This window comes from Schistocerca piceifrons, chromosome 7 (assembly GCF_021461385.2).
Source record: "Schistocerca piceifrons isolate TAMUIC-IGC-003096 chromosome 7, iqSchPice1.1, whole genome shotgun sequence".
In the NCBI taxonomy this organism is placed as follows: Eukaryota; Metazoa; Arthropoda; class Insecta; order Orthoptera; family Acrididae; genus Schistocerca; species Schistocerca piceifrons.
In genome coordinates this window covers 241944011-241971496 of record NC_060144.1, presented here as the reverse complement: position 1 = coordinate 241971496, position 27486 = coordinate 241944011, and the positions used below count along the sequence as shown (strand labels likewise).

The following is a 27486-nucleotide window of genomic DNA, read 5'->3' as shown; positions in this document are numbered from 1 at the left end:
ATGTTATTCTTACTTGTAGCAATAATAATTCACGTAGCTACAGAAATTCTAGAAGTTGCAATGTGTTATCAGATTTGCTTAACAAAATGCAAGCTTAATTTAGAATCACCCATTCCGAGAAAGGAAACTACATAGCGAACAGCAGCACATCCATCGCTTGGTGTGGATTTCCGCATTACAGGATCAAAAGATTCGGTTTTAAGGCGTCTAGTTCCAGCTCTTAACAATAGTACAAAGCTAAAGGTGAAGTGAAATCAGATTCAACTAGTCTCCATCTAAAGAAACAGAGAAATGAGTAAAGTGAGTCGTTCCAAAAATATTACCAGCACCTTGTTAGAGTTTTGATGTATGTACACGACTTTACCTGTAATGATTTCGTTACCATAAACATACAAAGGAAACATCTATTTCATTCTTCAGTGGATGCACTTCAACAGCGCATATGAACAGTGAAAAAGAACTTTCCCCGAAATAATTTCGAGGTTTTTATGGACATTGCTTCCGTTGCATCCGCTCATTTTACCTATAAGCAAATCTAAAGTTATGTTCATTTATAATATATCTAATTGGAGCAGTTTCGTAAATGCCAACACGTAATAAACTGCGTACAGATTTTAGTAGTACAGAATAGTATTACCTCTCGAAGACACTATGTTGTTCTCCACACACAGCAGAAAAACTGTTAAGGTAGAATTTTTTTTTGTTTTCATTTTGAAATCGAACTGTTAAGCTATAACTCATGTGTTCGATTTCCTGTTTCCCCTCCTCTGCGAGCAAATTCTGTTCATCGGATAGCGTTGGCGTCTCACCAACGGGCTGGCTGCCCAGTAAACATGAATTATGTGCAAACATGATTAGAAGCTACCCTAATTACGTTAATGGCTGACTACGGAAGATCAGAGCGATAACCTTCAATTAACTTAATTCAGTTATACACATAGTGAGCTCGGCTAGGTGGAATGAGACATGGATTGTCCTCCATTTTCATCAGATTTTAGTGCGAGAAATAGTGGCTTGCAACTATCTTCTTTAACACTGAAGTACCAGCCAACTCATTCTTTGCTCCGTAAGTAAAAATAGTTAGTTTTCGACCTCTTTCAGTTCTTTAAAATGAAGAGCTTAGTGACCGCTTCTATCATTTCCTTACGAAAGTAATTGTTTCGGTAGATCTGCAGTAATTCTGGGTTCTTCTGAGACGGACTGAATTATAAGGGTAGTGAATTCTTGTATTTGTGCAATAATGTGCTAAACAATTTTCGCAGTTGTAACTAGTGGAATTATTACTTTAATGGATTCATTCACTCAGGAGATCAATATTAGTCCCAAATTCAACACACGCTGAAAGCAAGCAGCACGCAGGCTCACAATTCTTACCATATTATGTCTGCCACACGTACTAAAAGAGGAAAAATACAAAACAAAAAGTTTATATGACGAGGAAATCAGGGAACGGGAACAGAACATTGTAAAGCAAATCCCAGTGGCATATCACATTTCCTGCTTAATGATGGACAGAGGGAAAAAGCAAACAAGGTGAAAACGCTTGATATATAGACGAAGTGAAACAGGCAATGAAATGCGAAGCCAATATTGTATTCCTGCACATAATTTATGAAAAATATACCGGACCTGCTCACGTGACGAAGTAGAAATACACATTTCAACAAACAACAAATAGCTACAGGCATTAATTCGCCCCTGCCGCAGCTGATCAGAGCCATCCTTTAAACCAAATATGTATGAAACGGCATATAAAATCTCTCAGGCCAGACTGACAGGATTTTCAGAGTTACAAGTAGTAACCACTTAAATATCAGGCATAAAGCTTTTTCAGAAATTTTGCCATAGGAATATATAATACTGGTTATTCTTTGAAAAACATGTAAAGTAAACGCAGGAAATCCGGAGAAGAATGAAGAATAAGACTGACAGTGCTGAGATCACAAATCATGAATGTTTTCGTATATTTATTATCTGCAGCTTATTGGAGGCTATTTCGAACGATCTTCGTAGTGAAGCCGCTAGTTCAGGGTGTTTCAAAAATGACCGGTATATTTGAAACGGCAATAAAAACTAAACGAGCAGCGATAGCAATACACCGTTTGTTGCAATATGCTTGGGACAACAGTACATTTTCAGGCGGACAAACTCTCGAAATTACAGTAGTTACAATTTTCAACAACAGATGGCGCTGCAAGTGATGTGAAAGATATAGAAGACAACGCAGTCTGTGGGTGCGCCATTCTGTACGTCGTCTTTCTGCTGTAAGCGTGTGCTGTTCACAACGTGCAAGTGTGCTGTAGACAACATGGTTTATTCCTTAGAACAGAGGATTTTTCTGGTGTTGGAATTCCACCGCCTAGAACACAGTGTTGTTGCAACAAGACGAAGTTTTCAACGGAGGTTTAATGTAACCAAAGGACCGAAAAGCGATACAATAAAGGATCTGTTTGAAAAATTTCAACGGACTGGGAACGTGACGGATGAACGTGCTGGAAAGGTAGGGCGACCGCGTACGGCAACTACAGAGGGCAACGGGCCGCTAGTGCAGCAGGTAATCCAACAGCGGCCTCGGGTTTCCGTTCGCCGTGTTGCAGCTGCGGTCCAAATGACGCCAACGTCCACGTATCGTCTCATGCGCCAGAGTTTACACCTCTATCCATACAAAATTCAAACGCGGCAACCCCTCAGCGCCGCTACCATTGCTGCACGAGAGACATTCGCTAACGATATAGTGCACAGGATTGATGACGGCGATATGCATGTGGGCAGCATTTGGTTTACTGACGAAGCTTATTTTTACCTGGACGGCTTCGTCAATAAGCAGAACTGGCGCATATGGGGAATCGAAAAGCCCCATGTTGCAGTCCCATCGTCCCTGCATCCTCAAAAAGTACTGGTTTGGGCCGCCATTTCTTCCAAAGGAATCATTGGCCCATTTTTCAGATCCGAAACGATTACTGCATCACGCTATCTGGACATTCTTCGTGAATTTGTGGCGGTACAAACTGCCTTAGACGACACTGCGAACACCTCGTGGTTTATGCAATATGGTGCCCGGCCACATCGCACGGCCGACGTCTTTAATTTCCTGAATGAATATTTCGATGATCGTGTGATTGCTTTGGGCTATCCGAAACATACAGGAGGCGGCGTGGATTGGCCTCCCTATTCGCCAGACATGAACCCCTGTGACTTCTTTCTATGGGGACACTTGAAAGACCAGGTGTACCGCCAGAATCCAGAAACAATTGAACAGCTGAAGCAGTACATCTCATCTGCATGTGAAGCCATTCCGCCAGACACGTTGTCAAAGGTTTCGGGTAATTTCATTCAGAGACTACGCCATATTATTGCTACGCATGGTGGATATGTGGAAAAAATCGTACTATAGAGTTTCCCAGACCGCAGCGCCATCTGTTGTTGAAAATTGTAATTACTGTAATTTCGAAAGTTTGTCTGCCTGAAAATGTACTGTTGTCCCAAGCATATTGCAACAAACGGTGTATTTCTATCGCTGCTCGTTTAGTTTTTATTGCCGCTTCAAATATACCGGTCATTTTTTAAACACCCTGTATATTCAGATGTTTCTACGTTTATTTAAGAACTGAAAGACTAAATCCAAATACAAATACGATATTCATCACATAATACACTCTCTATACCGTTATGTTGTTGTTTTCAGTTTGGTTCTACGATTACTGTGAATGACGCGTTAGTACGTATGTAAGAGCTTCAAAGTGTGGAACAAACTACATGACCAGCAAATAGAAATCAGAAACTATCTGAGTATTCCGTAATATCTAGATTCCAAAGAGTTTCCCAATTTCTAACAGTAAGGAAAATATTCTGAGGAGGGCCAAATGCAACAGGAGCCGGAACGTCGGAGAGTTTTACATACAGGGTGTTACAAAAAGGTACGGCCAAACTTTCAGGAAAAATTCCTCACACACAAATAAAGAAAAGATGTTATGTTGACATCTGACCGGAAACGCTTAATTTCCATGTTAGGGCTCATTTTAGTTTCGTCAGTATGTACTGTACTTCCTCGATTCACCGCCAGTTGGCCCAATTGAAGGAAGGTAATGTTGACTTCGGTGCTTGTGTTGACATGCGACTCATTGCTCTACAGTACTAGCGTCAAGCACATCAGTAGGTAGCACCAACAGGTTACTGTTCATCACGAACGTGGTTTTGCAGTCAGTGCAATGTTTACAAATGCGGAGTTGGCAGATGCCCATTTGATGTATGGATTAGCACGGGGCAATAGCCGTGGCGCGGTACGTTTGTATCGAGACCGATTTTCAGAACGAAGGTGTCCCGACAGGAAGACGTTCGAAGCAATTGATCGGCGTCTTAGGGAGCACGGAACATTCCAGCCTATGACTCGCGACTGGGGAAGACCTAGAACGACGAGGACACCTGCACTGGATGAGGTAATTCTTCGTGCAGTTGACTATAACCCTAACGTCAGCGTCAGAGAAATTGCTGCTGTACAAGGTAACGTTGACCACGTCAATGTATGGAGAGTGCTACGGGAGAACCAGTTGTTTCCGTACCACGTACAGCGTGTGCAGGCACCATCAGCAGCTGAATGGCTTCCACGGGTACACTTCTGAGAATGGTTCATCCAACAATGTGTCAATCCTCATTTCAGTGCAAATGTTCTCTTTACGGATGAGGCTTCATTCCAACGTGATCAAATTGTAAATTTTCAGAATCAACATGTGTGGGCTGACGAGAATCCGCACGCAATTGTGCAATCACGTCATCAACACAGATTTTCTGTGAACGTTTGGGCAGGCATTGTTGGTGATGTCTTGATTGGGCCCCATGTTCTTCCACCTACGCTCAGTGGAGCACGTTATCATGATTTCATACGGGTTACTCTACCTGTGCTGCTAGAATATGTGCCGTTACAAGTACGACACTACATGTGGTTCATGCACGATGGAGCTCCTGCACATTTCAGTCGAAGTGTTCGTACGCTTCTCAACAACAGATTCGGTGACCGATGGATTGGTAGAGGCGGACCAATTCCATGGCCTCCACGCTCTCCTGACCTCAACCCTCTTGACATTCATTTATGGGGGCATTTGAAATCTCTTGTCTACGCAACCAGGGTACCAAATGTAGAGTCTTCGTGCTCGTATTGTGGACGGCTGTGATACGATACGCCATTCTCCAGGGCTGCATCAGCGCATCAGGGATTCCATGCGACGGAGGGTGGATGCATGTATCCTCGCTAACGGAGGACAGTTTGAACATTTCCTGTAACAAAGTGTTTGAAGTCACGCTGGTACATTATGTTGCTGTGTGTTTCCATTCCTTGATTAATGTGATTTGAAGAGAAGTAATAAAATGAGCTCTAACATGGAAAGTAAGCGTTTCCACATAACATATTTCCTTTCATTGTGCGTGAGGAATGCTTCCTGAAAATTTGGCCGTACCTTTTTGTAACATCCTGTATACATACCCTGAAGACTTTTATTGACAGTATATACAAAAAGTCTCCCCATGAATTAATATAGTGCTGGAACTGTGTCCTACAATCGTTTTCACATTGGCTTTTACATACATATAGAAAAATGCCGCCCCATACTTCTTTATAAGTGCTAGCGGACCACGATATTATATCTTGACTGCCTGTGGCCGTTGTCGGGAAGAAGCTATGACGTTACAGCAAACAAGTAAAGTGGTGGCTAAAGAAAACGCATCGCACTATGAGAGACTTCAGGACAGTTCTGCATACACTATCAACTGAAACTCATTATAGAAACTCACAACAAGCCACCGAAGACCCTCTCTGCCAGGTGCAATAATATTGTGGGCGACTATTAAAGACGTTATTGTTGTGTTTTGGAATAGGCTTCTGAGCTCTTAACCGGCATCACGAAATCTCTGGGAATTTAGGGAATTATGAGGTTGTAACTTTCGTAACTGTTGATCAGGGAGCATGCCCTCTTTAGTATCTTCCTACGGTAGTGAGACACGCCGCGCGCACAGGCGACTGCAGCCTGTTATTAACGCAAGCACTGTAAACTACGAGCTTAAGTGTCCCCGGGACTCCACGACGCAGTTAGCGTAATGTTTAGATTTTAGTAAATACGTCAGTGAATTCAGAAGCAGTTAACTCTATAAATCCAAATACTGAGGAATGTGTACTAACATCGATGGAGTAATGTGTTGCTGACTGTTCCGATGAAGATAACGATGCCGAGAGCATTATTACCACTGAAAATGCTGTTCCAGGTTATCACGAAACAGCAACTCAACTAGCTGGCAAGAAATATGATGAAGATTAGAAGGTCAGACAAAGTGAAAAAGAAAACTGAGTTTACTGCTTGCAGATCTATAACTCTCGTTCCGTCCGAACAGGCTTCGGAAGGCCTAACGGCACAGACCGACCGTCGTCTCATACTCAGCCGGTAGGGCTCACTGGATACCAATATGGAGGGACACTCTTAGTTTCTGAGACAGAAGCAGCCGCTACAGCGTCACATAGCTCCTCAGTTGGCCTCACAAGGGCTGAGCGGACCCCATTTGCCAACAGCTCTTAGCGGAGCGGGAAAGTGAGCTGTTGAAGTGTTGGCCAAGTCCAACAGCGCTTTACTTCGGTGATCTGACGGGAAACGGTGTTAGCATTGCTGCAAGGCTGGTGGCTGCAAATCTAATAGCCTCATAAATATTATCTCTTCTTATAGGCGTGTCTATAACGTTGCCAACATTTTATAGTTATGCTATCTAAATAAATGCGTGCTCTTTCCTCGTAATTTAGAACCAATCAAATTCGTATTTCATCAAAAAAAAAAGATTTTTATTTGTCAGTTTCTGTTGTAAAATAGAAGAAATGGAGAAAATGTATTTATTTTAGTAATATCTTTAATTTCAGATTTTCCGCTTTAGTTTCATTCCAAACTGGTTGTGAATAAAAATGTTTGGTGCCTCAAACGTTTTTGATTATGTTTATGTCCGAAAATAACAACAATAAAAATGATCACGATACACTATACACTTTTTGGCTTTGGAGGCCCAGGACTTTTCAATGTATTTAGTGTTAAAATCCCCCCCATGAAGCATGGGCCTTGCCGTTGGTGGGGAGGCTTGCGTGCCTTAAGGATACAGACAGGCGTACCGTCGATGCAACCGCAACCGAGGGGTATCTGTTGAGAGGCCAGACAAACGTGTGGTTCCTGAGGAGGGGAAGCAGACTTTTCAGTAGCCGCAGGGGCAACAGTCTGGATGACAGACTGATCTGGCCCTGTGAAACCACCCAAAACAGCCTTCTTGTTGTGGTACTGCGAACGGCTGAAAGCAAGGGGAAACTGCAGCTGTAATTTTTACCGAGGGCACGCAGCCTTACTGTATGATTAAATGATGATGGCGTCCTCTTGGGGAAAATATTCCGGAGGTAAAATAGTCCCCCATTCGGATCTCCGGGCGGGGACTACTCAAGGGGACGTCGTTATCACGAGAAAGAAAATTGGCGCTCTACTGATCGGAGCGTGGAATGTCAGATCCCTTAATCGGGCAGGAAGATTAGAAAATTTAAAAAGGGAAGTGGATAGGTTAAAGTTAGATATAGTGGGAACTAGTAAACTTCGGTGGCAGGAGGAACAATACTTTTGGTCAGGTGAATAGAGGGTTATAAATACAAAATCAAACAGGGGTAATGCAGGAGTAGGTTTAATATTGAATAAAAAATAGGAGTGCGGGTAAGCTACTACAAACAGCACAGTGAACGCATTATTGTGGCCAAGATAGCCACGAAGCCCACGCCTACTACATTTGTACAAGTTTATATGCCAACTAGCTCTGCAGATGATGAAGAAATTGATGAAATGTATGATGAAACAAAAGAAATTATTAAGGTAGTGAAGGGATACGAAAATTTAATAGTCATCGGTGACTGGAATTCGACAGTAGGAAAAGGAAGAGAAGGGAACGTAGTAGGTGAATATGGATTGGGGCTGAGAAATGAAAGAGAAAACCGCCTCGTAGAATTTTGCACAGAGCATAACATAATCATAGCTATCACTTCGTTCAAGAATCATGAAAGAAGGTTGTATACATGGAAGAACCCTGGAGATACTAGAAGGTTTCAGGTAGATTACATAATGGTAAGACAGAGATTTAGGAACCAGATTTGGAATTCTAAGACATTTCCAGGTGCAGATGTGGACTCTGACCACAATCTGTTGGTTATGAACTGCAGATTAAAACTGAAGAAACTTGAAAAAGGTGGAAATTTAAGGAGATGGGACCTGGATAAACTGACTAAACCAGAGGTTGTGCAGAGTTTCAGGGAGACCATAAGGGAACAATTGACAGGAATGGGGGGAAAAATACAGTAGGAGAAGAATGGGTAGCTTTGAGGAATGAAATACTGAAGGCAGCAGAGGATCAAGTAGGTAAAAAGACGAGGGCTAGTAGAAATCCTTGAGTAACAGAAGATGGCTAGAGGACAAATGTAAGGATGTAAAGGCTTATCTCACGAGGGGTAAGATAGATACTGCCTAGAGGAAAATGAAAGAGACCTTTGGAGACAAGAGAGCCACTTGCATGAATATCAAGAGCTCAAATGGAAACTCAGTTCTAAGCAAAGAAGGGAAAGCAGAAAGGTGGAAGGAGTATATAGAGGGTCTATACAAGGGCGATGTTCTTGAGGACAATTTTATGGAAATGGAAGAGGAGGTAGATGAAGATGAAATGAGAGATATGATACTGCGTTAAGAGTTTGACAGAGCACTGAAAGACCTAAGTCGAAACAAGGCCCTTGGAGTAGACAACATTCCATTAAAACTACTGACAGCCTTGGGAGAGCCAGTCCTGACAAAACTCTACCTTCTAGTGAGCAAGATGTATGAGACAGGAGAAATTCCCTCAGACTTCAAGAAGAATATAATAATTCCAATCCCAAAGAAAGCAGGTGTTCACAGGAATGAAAATTACCGAACTACTAGTTTAATAAGTCACAGCGGCAAAATACTAAAGCGAATTCTTTACAGACGAATGGAAAAACTGGTAGAAGCCGACCTCGGCGAAGGTCAGTTTGGATTCCGTAGAAATATAGGAACAACTGAGGCAATACTGACCTTACAACTTGTATTAGAAGCTAGATTAAGGAAAGGCAAACCTACGTTTCTAGCATTTGTAGACTTAGAGAAAGCTTTTGACAATGTTGACTAGAATACTGTCTTACAGATTCTGAAGGTGGCAGGTGTAAAATTCAGGGAGCCAAAGGCTATTTACAATCTGAACAGAAACCAGATGACAGTTATAAGAGTCGAGGGACGTGAAAGGGATGCAATGGTTGGGAAGGGAGTGAGAAAGGGTTGTAGCCTCGCCCCAATGCTATTCAATCTGTATATTGAGCAAGCAGTAAAGGAAACAAAAGAAAAGTTCGGAGTAGGTATTAAAATCCAAGGAGAAGAAATAGAAACTTTGAGGTTCGCCGATGACATTGTAATTCTGTCAGAGACAGCAAAGCACTTGGAAGAGCAGTTAAACGGAATGTACAGTGTCTTGGAAGAAGGGTATAAGATGAACATCAACAAAAGCAAAACGAGGATAATGGAATGCAGTCGAATTAAGTCGGGTGATGCCGAGGGAATTAGATTAGGAAATGAGACACTTAAAGTAGTAAAGGAGTTTTGCTGTTTGGGGAGCAAAATAACTGATAATGGTCGAAGTAGAGAGAATATAAAATGTAGACTGCCAATAGCAAGGAAAGCGTTTCTGAAGAAGAGAAATTGGTTAACATCGAGTATAGATTTAAATGTCAGGAAGACGTTTCTGAAAGTATTTGTATGAAGTGTAGCCATGTATGGAAGTGAAACATGGGCGATAAATAGTTTAGACAAGAAGAGAATAGCAGCTTTCGAAATGTGGTGCTACAGAAGAAAGCTGGGTAGATCATATAACTAATGAGGAGGTATTGAGTAGAATTAGGGTGAAAAGATATTAATGGAACAACTTGACTATAAGAAGGGATCGGTTGGTAGGACATGTTCTGAGGCATCAGGGGATCACCAATTTAGTACTGGAGGGCAGCGTGGAGGGTAAAAATCGTAGAGGGAGACCAAGAGATGAATACACCAAGCAGATTCAGAACGGATGTAGGCTGCAGTAGGTACTGGGAGATGAAGAAGCTTGCACAGGATAGAGTAGCATGGAGAGCTGCATCAAACCAGTCTCAGGACTGAAGACCACAACAACAACAACAGTGTTAAAATTTCTGACAACGCCGGTTAAAGGCTAAGGCAAATATGGAATGGTAATTTTTTTATCGCTGTAAGAGAACAAAGTATTAATAATAAAAAGAAAAACAGAGAGAGGCGCATAGACGGAGGAGAAGTTCCCTTGGCATTCATGCCAATGGACGAGACCAGGGCGCAAGCGTGACGACTCACCGGGCTGCGTGGCCCTGCGGGAGCCGGCGTTGACGATGTCGAGCGTCCAGCGGCCGTCGGGTGCCTCGCCCCAGTAGTGGACGCTGAGGAAGCCCCAGTCGTCGAGCGCGGCGCTGAGCAGGTCGCGCGGCCGCGGCGACAGCAGCGTGCACGCCGTGCCCGCCGGCGACGTCAGCCGCACACGCAGGTTGCCGCGCGGCAGGAAGCGCAGCGACACGCGGCACTGCACGTGCTCCAGGAAGCGCACCTCGCTGGCCGAGCCCGTGCAGCCCGACACGTCCATGTGCACGCGCAGGCTCGCGCCCGCCGACGCCTCCAGCTCCCTGCCGCGCCGCAGCCAAACACAACACCGGCGTTACAGCCGCGGCACTGTGCGGACTCTTCTGATAGAGGCTATTCTAGGCGAAAACAGGGCAGTGGGACAGTTGGAATCTTAATAATTAGAGCAGCGTACTAGCAAATAAACCATTGAGGCTGTTCTGACGTTGTGATTGATAATGGAATCAAGACTTACAGGGGTACAACAGGGCAGAATATTTTTGTTTCTTTTTTTTCATTTTCCTTGAGCCTATTTTTTTTATTGTCTTTAAATTTTCCTTAGAGAGTCTATTTTTAAGACGAATTTACACTACTGGCCATTAAAATTGCTACACCAAGAAGAAATGCACATCATAAACGGGTATTCATCGGACAAATATATAATATTAGAACTGATATGTGATTACTTTTTCACGCAATTTGGGTGCATAGATCATGAGAAATCAGTATCCAGAACTACCACATCTGGCCGTAATAACGGCCTTGATGCGCCTGGGCATTGAGTCAAACAGAGCTTGGAGGGCGTGTACAGGTACAGCTGCAGATGCAGATTCAACACGATACCATCAAGTGTAGTGACTGCCGTATTGTGACGAGCCAGTTGCTCGGCCACCATTAACCAGACGTTTTCAATTGGTGAGAGATCTGGAGAACATGCTGGCCAAGGCAGCGGTCGAACTTTTTCTGTATCCAGAAATGCCCGCATAGGACCTGGAACATGCGGTCGTGCATTATCCTGATAAAATGTAGGGTTTCGCAGGGATCGAATCATTGGTAGAGCCACGGGTCGTAACACATCTGAAATGTAAAGTCCACTGTTCAAAGTTCCGTCAATACAAACAAGAGGCGATCGAGACGTTGTGGGGCGGCGGATAAAAGTTTGTAAAAATATAATTTTCTGTATAAACGCTTGCGTGTTGAATCAGTTTCTAGCTTTTAGAATGTTGTTATTGCTGTCTTTTGCCGTTCTCAACACTGGCTCTCTATTTACTCCGTGACCCCCAGAAAGTGATTTAATAAAACTTGGAGCCAGTAAATAGATATCCTAGTGCCCACTTTACCTGAGAATGTTCTTATAGCTGCAGCTTATAGCTCTGAGGAATTAGGAGATTGTCCGGGATTTCTAATCAAAAACGGTTTTCCAAAATAGTTGAGTATATTCTGAAATTCACTGATAAAAACCACAAGTATCCCTACAACCTAACTAACAGAGCAGTTCAGAGTCTAATACGCTGATGCAACTATAAATGTCCGAATTAAATGTTAAAAGAATGCTCGCCATAATTTGATGAGAGTATTTCATCAAACGCCACGTTAAATAGTTGGTAGAATGTCTGTCCCGCGACGGCGCGTGAAAAATACGACAATACGAAAACTGAAGCTAGATAATGAAAATCATCCCAGAATTAACACTTCACATAAAATGTTTTCATGGTTCCGCGTATCTCTAGTAACTTAATACGGCACCCGAGGCTGTTTGTAGCAGATACACTGATGCGACGCGACTACCGACACAGATGGCGTGTCATTCAGCGTCTGGAGAGAACTGGGACCTTGCTTCCTCGCGCAGTGTTCTTATATATAAAGCTGAGGGAACGCCTGATTAAATCCGCTCTCCCGACTAGCCGCTGGGCTAGTAACGCACCACTTCAAGTTACATAATAATTTATAGCTTCTTTGGCTGATGGCCGAAGAAGCTCTTAATTTAAACGTGCATTCAGCACGCAGGTAAGTATTGATAATAAAATTTTGACGTGGCTAAGTTAAATACTTTGGGCGAGAGAATTAATTAAATTACCCTGCACGCAGCAGATGAGCTCTGAACTGTCCCTTTTGAGATCCGCTATCGCTATAATTTTATAGGTATTAAAAAGAAACTTTACACATCTTCATAATCATAGCGGACCTCCAATCTATTTAAATCTAAACATCCTAGCCTTATTTATTAACCTACTTAATCTATCTTGCTTCCTTCAGTTTTGAGACGAAAACCAGAAAATCATGAATTTCCACTAAAGTCTTAATTTGTGAAATCCAAAGTACTGTTTTTATTAAATCATTATGAAAGATGAATCTAAATATAAATTTTGAAGTCTCTAGCTCTTTTCTGTTGCGCCAATGATTTTTCCAGAAAAACGTCCAAATCTCGGAAATGGCTGAAGTTATCGAACTGATATTTAACACACATTAATTTAATATTATTTCTGACATGCTAGAAAAGTTTTAGTTCATTTGCTTGATTTTTAAGGTATTGCGCAACATTTATGACGTCAGAGCTAGTTACAGCAGACTGGCTGGCACACAATGGAAACTGATGTGAATTTACTACAGCGTGAGTAGGCTGCTTCCCTACATCACCCGCTACTTAAATTTTTTGTTTATGAATGTTCATGAATGAAAAAAAATTTAATTACAAAAAGGGAAGCAAGAGTACAGTTTAACTCCCTATGAAAAATCAAAATTGAAATATAAACCGGTAGAAACATTAAAGAAAACTGATTACCTACATTAATTATTTAAATTGTAGGCATGTTCACTGCCTTTTTAAACAATGTCATTACTCAAAATTTTAAGCAAAGTCAACGAAATATTTTGGCATACATATTGCCTTAGACAAACAAACACATAAAAAAATGAAAAATTATGAAAATCTTAACTACATTAAATACATTTTTACATACACAAATTCAAAGAAAATAACATGATACATAAACAGATGATTATCTCTTAGCAGTCTTTTCTAAACCTGAAAGAAAAGTTCACAAATAATTTTTACACATGTGGTTGTAGCCGCTTTGGCTGGCGTCCTACACTTCCATTCACAAGGGTAGAGGAGGGGAAGTTGCTATGGTGTGCGTCCTTCACGTTCTCTCTAAATTACATGGGGGAAAGGGGAGGGGTCACTGTGAGTTGTGTCCAAGCCACTCCACGCTTTCACGCAGCTATCAGGCTGCCATTATCTGGTTTGTCCTGTAGAACAAACAAAAAGAGTGCCTCAGACTCTGTTCACTTAATATCTAAGGGTGGGTCACAAAGAAATGGGGATATATACATTTAATCTTCCAATATGTTGCTGGAACAAAGTTAACAGAACTTTTTCAGTATTACTCTCACGGTTACTTAACTGTCATAAAATCGTTAAACAAATGGCTCAAAACGCCTTTTGTCACGTACTAGAGAAAATTTATGCTCAAGGCATACAATCATAAATCATATTTAATCTGAATTTATCATTTCTGGGCCGGAACACTGAACCAATGCTCGGTACATTCCTGACAAATCTGCATTTTATTTACTTAACTGACTCATCTTTGATTACTTTATTCTTAGAGATAGTATGAGTATGATTAGTGGTTGTTTTCTCAGCTTCAATGTACATGTGAGTAACTTTCGGTAATAGTACAGTTTTGAGTGTTCAAAACACACTACGTTTAGTTGACTACTAAATCCACTTATTGGTCCTCTGCTGTTGTCAGTTCCACATCTGCAATTACGTACTTACTTACTTTGAAGTGTATTTATGCGGAGCTAAAATAATGTTTTACGTCTGCCATTATGTACTTACTTACTTTGCTAGTGTATGAACTTAAGTAATACTCACTCCATTTAAATTTAAAGCATAGGAAAGCACATTTATCTCATATTCATAGTGTATTGCAGCTGATTAGTTTGCTCACGTGGCAATCCATTTCCACTCGATCGGACGCTGAAACCTCAGGTAGTCTCTCTCGGACCTACCACTAAACTGCATCAAATAATTATGGACGAGCGTAATGCTAAATTCCTTAAACCTATAGGACACCATGAGCTGCTCTGTCTCATCTAACATAAGGGTACCTATGGTCGCATTCACGCCTCCAACTCATAACCTCAATACGTGTAGGTGTATCCGGTCACACACTACACTAAAATAATGGCCAGCTCCAACCTTATAAATACTTCAGGGACGTGGCCTTCACGTCTCAACCACAAACACTGCTCAATTCTATTACACTGCCTTTCCTTGCTACACCAGGTGAGTTTAATCTTACAACTTATCTGCATATTTTTCCGAACACTAAGCAATCTCTTTCTTACTATTTATTAGTTAGCTCTAATGCATACACTAGGTTTCACTACCACTTCAGATACTGCTTGTACATGAATTCATATATCCCTTTAAATTACTGTTGGTGGACCATTTTCAATAAAACAACACTTTGTACTTATTATATTACCAGGGTACTATACATACTTGTTACTCAAATACATTTTATATCTTAATTACGTCATACTTCTCTATTGTTTGTCACTATTAGGTTTGTCACATTAGGTATTTTTTTTTTCACTAATCGGTAGATAGAATGGTTACATAACTCATGGCTTGATAGTCATAACGGAAAATTTTAGTATTTGGAAAGAAAAGGTCGAAATTTTTGAAGACAGGAAAGAGGAAGATTGAGTGAGACCTGAAAGGGAAAGAAGATCTCACACAGCTGGGACTGCACAGCTGCCACACTGTGTAGAGGTTACAGAACAACCTCCTCCCTACAGCATTCATTGGTTTAATGCTGTATTGATAACCATACCGGAAAATTTTATGTGTTGGAAGGACATGTCGAAATTTTTGTAGATAGGAAAGATGAAGAATGAGTGAGACCTGAAAGGGAAAGAAGATCTCACACAGCTGGGACCGCACAGCTGCCACACTGTGTGGAGGTTATAGAGTAACCTCCTCCCTACAGCATTCATTGGTTTAATGCTGTAAAGAAGAGTTAGAAATTTTAGGTGGATAGAAAAGATGAAGAGTGAGTGAGACCTGAAAAGGAAAGAAGATCTCACACAGCTGGGACTGCACAGCTGCCACACTGTGTAGAGGTTACAGAACAACCTCCTCCCTACAGCATTCATTGGTTTAAAGCTGTATTGACAACCATACCGGAAAATTTAATGTATGAAAGAAGAGGTCGAAATTTTTGGGGATAGGAAAGATGAAGAATGAGTGAGACCTGAAAGGGAAAGATCTCACACAGCTGGGACTGCACAGCTGCCACACTGTGTGGAGGTTACAGAACAACCTCCTCCCTACAGCATTCATTGGCTATCTATGAATCTGGCAGGTCGACCTGAAAATACTTTATGATGCCTTTTTAGAACCTGTCTCAGTTCTTCCTTCTGATTGGCGGAAATTTTATCGATTTCCTGCAACTTAGCTTCTATTTTGTCTAAAATAATTGCTTCTTCTTCTTCTTCTTCTTCTGTATTCAGCTTATTGTTATTAAGATTAACACCTTCGTCCCAATACCTCCTATTTTTCAGAACTCGTATAGGCAGCTCCCAAGTTTCATGATCAGTTACTACATGTTTACCACTAAAAGGTACTATAATTACTCCGATTATTGGCAAGACCATTTTTAACTGGCTTCTTTCAAAGTCAACAACACTCTGATATTTTGACAAGAAATCTATGCCAATTAAAACCTCAATACTGAGATTGTTTACAATTAAACATGGATGATCAATTAAATTACCATTAATGTTAATGGGTAGTAAAGCTTCTTGCTTTACCGTTTTTGAAACCTTGCCAGTAGCACCAATTATTCTTAGTCCTGATACTCTCATTACAATAAGTTTGTCTTTACCAGGTAATGCATCAAAGAAGGACTGAGATATTGCACTCACCTCACTTCCACTGTCTAGGAGACAACGTACATTGATACCCAACATATTCACTATTATTATAGGGTGGCTTATTCTAGGTTGTACAGGTGGTTCCTCAGATTCATCTAGTAGTTCCTTTTGGATTTGTCTCCAACTAAAGTGATCAACATCTGTCTTCATTACATTTAGGTCACAGTGTGTAGGGGTTTCCTGAATTACATTTTCAGCTGCCTTTTCCAGTCGGTCTATTAATTTTAAATCGAAACACCGCACGACTTCATTACATTTAGTTTGCTGAACATGACCCAAATTACTGTAGTCTGAGCGATTCTGCGCCTCCAGACCGGGCATAACATTAGTTACAGCTAAACCACTTTCACCATTATCGTCGGTTTCCTTCTCAAGTGACAACTGGTCACAGCTACTGGGTTCATCGACCCCAAACAGCCTACCCTCTACATTCCCACTTATCTCCTTTCCTAAATCTATTAGTACATTATCAACATCCTGCACAGGCACTTTAGATAAGAGCACATCATCTTCATCGTAAATATAAGCATGAATTTCTTCTGCTTCTTCACCTGTCAATTCAGTATATTGTAGCTCGTCCCTATCGTTATACTGCTGCGCCTTCTCTTTCTCTTCCCACTTAGAAAGCGTCTCTAACACGGTATCTATCAAATACTGTGAGTGATCTAATATTTCTGTTGTATCCTTAGGTGCTACCGACTCTTCATCCACATGTTCAGTTTGAGTATTCTGATCTGTCTTACCAATTCCCTTAACTACTGGCTTAGGAAAAGTAACCGCCTGGTGAGCCCCAGTGTCCTCATAGACGGGAACTAGTTTTCCTGCCTCGGCATACTACTGTTTCCTTTAGTTTCATTATAGTTAGCTGGCATAGCCTTACTTTCCGTACTGTTGTTTACATGCATATTTCGGTTTGGAACAAAATTATTATCCCTTGGACGCCATTGTTGGTTCTGATAATTATTTCCCCAATTCCTACCTCTCTTAGGATTACGAACACCTACTGTTCTGATGTTTACATTGCCATTTTGCTCGTTCCTAAAATTACTACTATTATTGGTATTGGCATTTCTGTTATTACGTGCTTGCTCCTCATTGGCAGCAACACGTTCTACACGTTCCAAATATTCAATGAAACGATCCAGATTGTCTCTAGGGGCTGATATAATTCTAGTTTGCCAGTACCATGGCAGTTTGGCTTCCAGACCTAGTATAATCATTTCTGGTTTTAGCTTTTCCGCCAAATGTGACAAACGTGAAATCCATGACCTAGCAAATTCTTTAATTGATTCCTTGCCTGCATTGAAGCGTTTTCCACTCCAAAATTCTCTCAACACTTCATTTTGCTTATTGCTAGACCAATACTCATTAATGAAAGCTGTTTTAAACTCCGCTAATGTTTTACACTTTAACATAACATCAGCTGACCAACGCATGGCGTCACCTGCTAAATGGCTTTTAATAAACGAGATTTTCTCTCGTTCAGACCAAGTTGGTGGAATCACATCTTCAAAATCGTTACAGAAATCTAGCGGATGGATATTTTTATCTGGATCGAACCGCAAGAATTGCCGACACCCGATAAAAGCGGCGTTTGCAGCTACAACTTGTTGTACATTACCATTACCAGAAGTTACTGAAGCTACTTTACTCTCAATGTTAGCAATGTTAGTACTTATATTTTCTACTTTCATTTCAACATTATCTACTCTTTGTACAATATGAGTAGTGTCAGTTTTGATTGCTTCTACTTCTGCTTGACATATGTTTACTTTTATATTAACATCTTTAAATTTATCTGAGCACAGTTCAGACTCCGCCTCGATCTTTTCTGTTAACTTGTGCTCCAGCTTCGCATCTTCCATTTGGAAGTCTTTGCGAACCTCAGCAACTTCGGATTTAACTGTTTTATACATTTCAGAAAACTGTTGAGCAACCTTTTTCTTAATATCCTCATGATTGCAATCAATTTTACAATTCAAACTGTCTAGATCCTCTTTCAACTTATTGCAACCAGCCTTGAAAGTATCGTCCATTACTTCCAATCGTTTATTAAAATTTGTTTGGCTGGCCACAATCTCAGACTTTAATTCAGCGTAACTGCTTTTGACCTGTTCACTTATTTCAGACTTTAATTCAGCATTATTGGATTCTAATTTATTGTCCATTGCCTCAAACCGCATATTAAAATTTATTTGGCTGGCCACAATCCTGTTATTTACTTCAATTATATCAGATTTTAAATCAGCTGTCATTCTAGCATTACTGGCAGCTATTGCTTGTAATATAACATTTAGATCAACAGCCCCAGCATATTTGGGTTGCTCACTAGCTGGCTTTTTATCACACTCAGCTGACGAAAAACTAGCTCCAATACCAGAATCATCAAAACTAAATGAAACTTCTGATTGATTAGTCATACCTAACTTCTCCTTCTTAAACTCTACCATCTCTGATGACTGTTTCATTTTTAATTCATCAGAGAAACTATCATCCAATAAATTTACCATTTCTACTTTCCGCTTTACTACAGGGGTCTCTATTATTGAATCATTGCCCCTTCCCACACTATTATCAGGAGACAATACTTCATTTTTCACTTTAACATTACTACCTTCATGCATGTTTATACTTGAAACGTTGTCTGAATTTACAGTTCCCTCAACAGACATAGGTTCTAATTTAAGTTTAAACTCAGTTTCTTTTGGCGGTTCCATCGCCGACAGTCTTTTAGTGCAGGTTAGTAAAATTTTTAACAGTTTTTCACTTAACTTAGTTCCTTCTGCACGACGTATGGCGTTGCCGGCGCGGCGTACCAGGATTCCTGATGCGACGTGGCACGTTAAACTGCAGACGGCTCTCCGACGGCTGTTGTGTGTTAGCGTGGCCCGCAATTGCAGGCTCTGCGTCGGCTGCTCCAGCGGACGACTGCGGTGCGGCGAGACTGGCTTCTCGCGATGCCGGCAGCACCGCTAGACTCAGTGCCAGCTCCGTCAATCCAGATGCGTTGTTAATCCAATTGCGTCGTCCACATGCACACGTAACACATTCACTGTTCTATACTCAGTTGCGTGTCGCATTTCACTCGCGAATCCGAATAGTTAAAAATCACTTTCACTTAGTTGTTTCCCGGCCGATGCACCATATGTGGGGCGGCGGATAAAAGTTTGTAAAAATATAATTTTCTGTATAAACGCTTGCGTGTTGAATCAGTTTCTAGCTTTTAGAATGTTGTTATTGCTGTCTTTTGCCGTTCTCAACACTGGCTCTCTATTTACTCCGTGCCCCCAGAAAGTGATTTAATAAAACTTGGAGCCAGTAAATAGATATCCTAGTGCCCACTTTACCTGAGAATGTTCTTATAGCTGCAGCTTATAGCTCTGAGGAATTAGGAGATTGTCCGGGATTTCTAATCAAAAACGGTTTTCCAAAATAGTTGAGTATATTCTGAAATTCACTGATAAAAACCACAAGTATCCCTACAACCTAACTAACAGAGCAGTTCAGAGTCTAATACGCTGATGCAACTATAAATGTCCGAATTAAATGTTAAAAGAATGCTCGCCATAATTTGATGAGAGTATTTCATCAAACGCCACGCTAAATAGTTGGTAGAATGTCTGTCCCGCGACGGCGCGTGAAAAATACGACAATACGCAAACTGAAGCTAGATAATGAAAATCATCCCAGAATTAACACTTCACATAAAATGTTTTCATGGTTCCGCGTATCTCTAATAACTTAATACGGCACCCGAGGCTGTTTGTAGCAGATACACTGATGCGACGCGACTACCGACACAGATGGCGTGTCATTCAGCGTCTGGAGAGAACTGGGGCCTTGCTTCCTCGCGCAGTGTTCTTATATATAAAGCCGCGGTGCGGACGGCTGAGGGAACGCCTGATTAAATCCGCTCTCCCGACTAGCCGCTGGGCTAGTAACGCACCACTTCAAGTTACATAATAATTTATAGCATCTTTGGCTGATGGCCGAAGAAGCTCTTAATTTAAACGTGCATTCAGCACGCAGGTAAGTATTGATAATAAAATTTTGACGTGGCTAAGTTAAATACTTTGGGCGAGAGAATAAATTAAATTACCCTGCACGCAGCAGATGAGCTCTGAACTGTCCCTTTTGAGATCCGCTATCGCTATAATTTTATAGGTATTAAAAAGAAACTTTACACATCTTCATAATCATAGCGGACCTCCAATCTATTTAAATCTAAACATCCTAGCCTTATTTATTAACCTACTTAATCTATCTTGCTTCCTTCAGTTTTGAGACGAAAACCAGAAAATCATGAATTTCCACTAAAGTCTTAATTTGTGAAATCCAAAGTACTGTTTTTATTAAATCATTATGAAAGATGAATCTAAATATAAATTTTGAAGTCTCTAGCTCTTTTCTGTTGCGCCAATGATTTTTCCAGAAAAACGTCCAAATCTCAGAAATGGCTGAAGTTATCGAACTGATATTTAACACACATTAATTTAATATTATTTCTGACATGCTAGAAAAGTTTTAGTTCATTTGCTTGATTTTTAAGGTATTGCGCAACATTTATGACGTCAGAGCTAGTTACAGCAGACTGGCTGGCACACAATGGAAACTGATGTGAATTTACTACAGCGTGAGTAGGCTGCTTCCCTACAACGTGCAAACAATGGCACCCCATACCATCACGCCGGTGGAACGCCAGTATGGCGATGACGAATACAGGCTTCCAATCTGCGTTCACCGCGATGTCGCAAAATACGGATGCGACCATCATGATGCTGTAAACAGAACCTGCATTCATCCGAAAAAATGACGTTTTGCTGTTCGTGCACCCGGGTTCGTCGTTGAGTACACCATCGCAGGCGTTCCCGTCTGTGATGCAGCGTCAAGGGTAACCGCAACTATGGTCCCCGAGCTGATAGTCCCTGCTGCTGCAAACGTCGTCGAACTGTTCATGCAGATGGTTGTTGTCTTGCAAACGTCCCCATCTGTTGACTCAGGGATCGAGACGTGGCTGCACGATCCGTTCCAGTGGATAAGATCCCTGTCATCTCGACTGCTAGTGATACGTGGCCGTCGGAATCCAGCACGGCTTTCCATATTACCCTCTTGAACCCTCCGATTCCATATTCTGTTAACAGTCATTCGATGTCGACCAACACGAGCAGCAATGTCGCAGTACGATAAACCGCAATCGCGATAGGCTACAGATACGACCTTTATCAAAGTCGGAAACGTGATGGTACGCATTTCTCCTCCTTACACGAGGCATCACAACAACGTTTTACTAGCCAACGCTGGTCAACTGCTGTTTGTGTAAGATAAATCGGTTGGAATCTTTCCTCATGTCAGCACGTTGTAGGTGTCGCCACCTGCGCCAACCTTGTGTGAATGCTCTGAAAAGCTAACCATTTGCATATCACATCATCCTCCAGCTGTCGGTTAAATTTCGAGTCTGTTGCACGTCATCTTTGTGGTGTAGCAATTTTAATGGCCAGTAGTGTATATAAAATGTGCCATAAATGTTAAAACTGAGACATACTGCAAAGGGGTCTCGCGTATCCGAGCCCTCGAATGGAACCGCTGTGCACTGAGAACTGGCGCAACACGACGTGGCATGGACTCGACTAATGTCGGATGTAGTGCTCGAATGAACTGACACCCTGAATCCTGCAGGGCTGCCCATAAACATGTAACAGTACACGTGGGTGGAGACCTCTTCTGATCAGCACGTTGCAAGGTATCACAGCTTTGCTCAATAATGTTCGTGTCTGGGGCGTTTGGTGGCCAGTGGAAGTGTTTAATCGCAGAAGAGTGTTCCTGGAGCCACTCTGTAGCAATCCTGGACGTGTGAGGTGTCGCATTGTCCTACTAGAGTTGTCCTAGTCTGTCGAAATGCACAATGGACATGAATGGATGCAGGTGATCAGACAGGATGCTTACGTACGGGTCACCGGTCAGAGATGAATCTAGACGTATCAGAGGTAACATATCACTCTAATTGCTCACGCCTCACACCATTACAGAGCCTCCACCAGACTGAACACTCCCCCACTGACATGCAGTGTCCATGGATTGATGAGGTTGCCTCCATACCCGTGCGCGTCCATCATCTCGATACAATCTGAAATCAGACCCGTCCCAACAGATAACATGTTTCCAGTCATCAGCTATCTTATGCCGTTGTTGACGGGACAGGCGAGGCTTAAAGCTTTGTGTGGTGCAGTCATCAAGGGTAAACGAGTGGGCCTTAGGTGCCAAAAGCGCATATTGATGATGTTTCGTTCAATGCTTCGCACGCTGACTCTTTTTCATGGTCCCACATCGAAATCGGCCGAAATTTGCGGAATGGATGGGCTTCTGTCAGGTTGAACGATTCTCTTCAGTCGACGTTGGTCCCGTTCTTGCAGAATCTTTTTGTGGCCGCAGCGATGTTGGAGATTGTTATGTTTTACCGGATTCTTGATATTCACGGCACACTCGTGAAAGGGTCGCACCGGAAAATCCCCACTTCATCGCTACCTCGGAGAAGCTCTGTCCCATCCCTTGTACGATGATTATAATACCACATTCAAACTCACTTAAATTAGGATAAGCTGCCATTGTAGCAGCAGTAACCGATGTACAACTGCGTCAGACACTTATTGTCTTCTATAGGCATTGCCGACCACAGCGCCGTATTCTGAGTGTTAGCATTTCAATATGCATGCCTACATCATTTTTTTTTTTGGCGCTTCAGTGTAATACAATAGTCAGTATAACACTGTAGTAGCTGCTGACGGAATAGGGGTCCTGTTAGTTTCGGACAGTATCACAGAGGATATTATTATCGACTACAATACTACTTTCAGTACATTTCTCTTCGTAACATGATTTATTCACGGTACACACCATGGAAGCACATGCTTTTCCAGCGTCTGCTTGTCAGTTCGCATGTTTTTTATACGAAGCAAAATTTGAGTGCTCGAAAATGACAAACAAACTTATATATATATATATATATATATATATATATATATATATATATATATATATATATATATATATATAAAACGCTAAAAAGTAATACCAATCTTGCGAAGAACGGTTCGATTGCTAAGCGGCAGCCATTTAGGCCTAATCCAAATACGTTCGTCAAAATCAGTGTGTTTCGACATCGTCGAAAAAATATCCGACTGTACAGCGCTGGTAATCCCGATAAAAGGTTTGGCCAGTTTCAATGTTAAAAAACAGAAGTTGAAACTTACAGCTCTTGTTTTTTCTCAAAACCAAATTCTTCAAGTAGTCGGAAGCTATAGCTCATGAAATATACATTTAATTACATTACACTTTAATGTAACTTGTGAGTTGGCGTTCTTTCTACTGTAGTGTGTAGGAATTTTGCCATGTATTTTAGTTTTGATTCGCGATGCACCTTTTTATAAGGAATATGTTGCTTTCACATTTTTTTTTATTTCAGAGAGCGACCATTTTGTTAGAATCCACTTCTTTAAGCATTTCTTCCTACAACGTTAGACAATAGCATCAGTTTCAAATCAGTTTTTGGAAGTTTGGTCTAGGTTCTAAATTTGACCATTCAGAGCTAGTATTAACCGCTTTCGCATTTCCCGAAGACCTTTCATCGTCTATGTTGTGTAGCGTGTTCTGGACGAACGATTTTTACTAAAAAAATATACATAATAGAATCTTACGTGTTTACAAGAAAAGTGTAAGGTCAGTTTTGTGATACATCTGTTATTTTATTGAAAAAATCGTGAATATCTATTCGAAAACGTAGCGTCACCTTAGTCAACCCCCTTAAAGAACGTAAGGAACTTCCTGTGGATACTTTCGATAGTGTCAATTGGTGCAAGGTGTGAGTCCTTAAATCGTCCCGTCTTAAAGAGTATCCCAGGATTCGGCAGAACTGAAACTTAAAGCCTTCTGACGATATGTAGGTAACATGCCTGTAGTATCCCCACGGTGAGGAACTGTCGCGCTTTTTGCGTCATCTGAATTCAGTCCAAGAGAATATTCAATGTATGAGGGAAGTGGAGAAGAGTGGCTGCCTGCCGTTTATGGGCATCTCGGTCAGTCGGAAAGTGGACTGATGTTTTGGACGGTCCGTTTGCAGCACTTCCAGACATACAGACCCGTATAATGTAGGGGCCTACCTGTCACCACCCATTACAGACTACGAGCGTCCGTCTCCACGTCAGATCAGCACGGCTTCAGAGAAGACGAAACGTGATTCCCCGTACGATCAAGAGGAGATGGTGCGGTTCGAGTCAACAGCGTTCCTCCCGTATGTCGGCAATAATTCGTGGGCATTAGAAAAAAACAAATGTGAACATTATGTCAGAGTTCTCTTCTTGCCACCTACAAAAACCTATGCACTTCTCGAACTGTTAAAGGACGATGTGGGTCGCGAAGGGCTCGAATATACAGAGTACCTTGCCAGTGTGGCGAGGTTATGCACACGAATGCTCCACCTGGCTCTGCATATGCATCTCTATCGAGTGTCTGTTGTTCATGTATCAAAACCAACAGATGCTACTCAGCGCCTCCAGTTTTGTGAGTGGCTGAGCACTGAGATAACAATAAAAAGTTTGGACATAGATCTGTTTTTTATGTCTGGTGAAGCCTGATTTCACGTGCGAGGCTGTGTCAACTCACAGGATCAAATTTTCTGGGCAGCAGCGAATCCGCACAGCCTCCACGAAATATCACTGCGTGATCAGAAGGGTGCAGTTTTGTGTCTAATGTCTGCACGCTGCATTATTGGTCCCAGCCTCTTTCATCAGACGCTGACTTCGGCGCGTTACATTGCTATCATTTTGAAATCATTTGTGGCAGCACTAACGAAGGAGGAGAAGACCATGCAGTTACTTCCAACATGATGGGGCAACTGCCCATACAGACCCCGAGCCTTGGAGCACATTTACACAATGTTCAGGTCTTACAGAGCTGTTAGCAGAGGTCAGTCATGTCTCGACTCTACCTGGTCACGCAGGTCACCTGATCTGTCAGTGTTTGATTACTTCGTGCGAGGAGCCGTTAAGTCTGTATCGCAACAACATTCAAAGTCATCAGGAACTGCAAAAGAACATTTCGGATGAGACTGCAGCAATTCCACCATCCATCTTCGATTTGCATTTAGCAGCTTGCTGACGAGGACCCAAAGAAGCCAAGAGATCAAGGGTGGTCACTTTCAACATCTGCTGTAATCAGGTTAGTATTGTATTTCTTTTCCACTGCTTTGTTTCTATGTACCTTGGGCTCTGGGCTACTTTCACTAGCCACACCTTATAGAAGTGTTCGAAAATATGTTAATATAACATAGAATAAGTTCCATGGTACTATATGGAACTCTAGAGGGTAAAAACTGTGCTGTAGCGAAAGAGGGAGATAGGAATTCATCCACCAAATAATTCAGGATGCAAAGGGCAGCCGGCCGCGGTGGTCCAGCGGTTCTAGGCGCTCAGTCCGGAACCGCGCGACTGCTACGGTCGCAGGTTCGAATCCTGCCTCGGGCATGGATGTGTGTGATGTCCGTAGGTTAGTTAGGTTTAAGTAGTTCTAAGTTCTAGGGGACTGATGACCACAGATGTTAAGTCCCATAGTGCTCAGAGCCATTTCAACCATTTTTTGTAAAGTGAAAGTGATGTTCTGGAATGAAATGGTTCGCACAGGATGGGATTTCACGGCGGGACTCATCAAACCACTAAGAAAAAAAACAAAAAACAACTTCTTCAATGGTGTCTTTTACTGCTGCAATGCTCACTTCTGAGTCACAATTTCATCATCACGGCCTGTGCTCGTACGCAAGCACTTTCATTGTAATGTCAATAAGCCAAAAACGGATAGCTACTGGTTTTGTTGGTTCCCTTTTAATACTACTGTTTGTTAACATTGTGAGACCAAGAAGGGGACATGTGGCTACAACGAAAATTACTCCACGGAATAGGTATACCATATTACAAAAATTACTGGAATTACAGAACTTCACGTGCACTTTTACAGAGACAAATCAGTACGGTGTGAAGGCAGGCACCAAGTGCTGCAATCAGAAACTCTAGAAGTCGTAGGACGGAATCAGAGACGACATGGACACGCCACTGAGGATCACCGACAGTTGTAGCCGGACCAGATAGAACATTTTTCCGTTTGACCAGTTACCAGACATGTTCGCTGTGCCACATGTGAAACAAATTAACTGGTCAGGGAAGCAGTGGCATCCTTCGTGCAACATATGCCAATGTCCTGGTAAAATAGAGCGTGAGAAGTTGCCTGCAGGAGGAGCGACTGCTGCAAACATTGCCCTCAATATGTAGGAGGCGGGATCGCACGTTGTAGCCAATGGCGCCCCAAACCACCACACTTGGCTTGTATCAACTACGCCGCTCAATAACAGTGTCAGCCCGATTGCGTTCAATAAGGTAGCGTCCAACACTGTATCCGGCTGCCACTACATCACATATTGAAGCAATATTCGACGGGAAACACTATATTTGGTACACAGCTTGCAAGCGACGCCATTCACGCGCTCATTTCCATTACTGCTGCTGGGAGTTTCTGGTCAGTGGAAACCGGCGCATAAAGTGCGTGCTACCAGCCCGGCAATCAGGAGAGGACGTCTAACAGTCGACCGTCGACACAGACGTGCCAACAACCGTATGTGTGCTTCAACGTGGAACGGAACATTGCTGTTAAATCTATTCTGTCGGTTATGACCATGCTGACAAGACGGCGGTAATCCTGCGCTATGGTGACACTGCGTAGTCTACTACCAACTCGTTGTTGTATACAACACCCTTCGATCCACTGGTTCCACAAACACAAATAGTAGGAGCAGCGTGCCTTGTGGAAGGTACAGTGTCACAGTACGACAAACACTTTTCTCAGAGGTCACAATCTCACGAGTTGCGACATCGTTGCATCAAAATTTTCTCGGTGGTACAGGAACATACTTACCTGTTCTCTATTCCACCGCTTACTAATTTTTTTTATATGTAATAGTTTATTAATTAATTTCAGGTCTTCTTTTCTAGTATTGTGTGCACGAAGTACAACAATAATTTCAAGACCTTTTAAACAAAACAAAAAA

At 41.9% G+C, this 27486-nt stretch overlaps 1 protein-coding gene across 1 annotated transcript in view; it reads right to left on the bottom strand.

Annotated features, from left to right (window-relative positions):
• The window catches only part of LOC124805594 (furin-like protease 2), a 718105-nt gene that overhangs the window by 134705 nt on the left and 555914 nt on the right, over positions 1 to 27486 (bottom strand). Inside the window, exon 11 of the mRNA XM_047266161.1 lies at positions 10413 to 10735. Coding sequence (XP_047122117.1) covers positions 10413 to 10735 — 323 coding nt within the window. The remainder of the gene's footprint in view (positions 1 to 10412; positions 10736 to 27486) is intronic.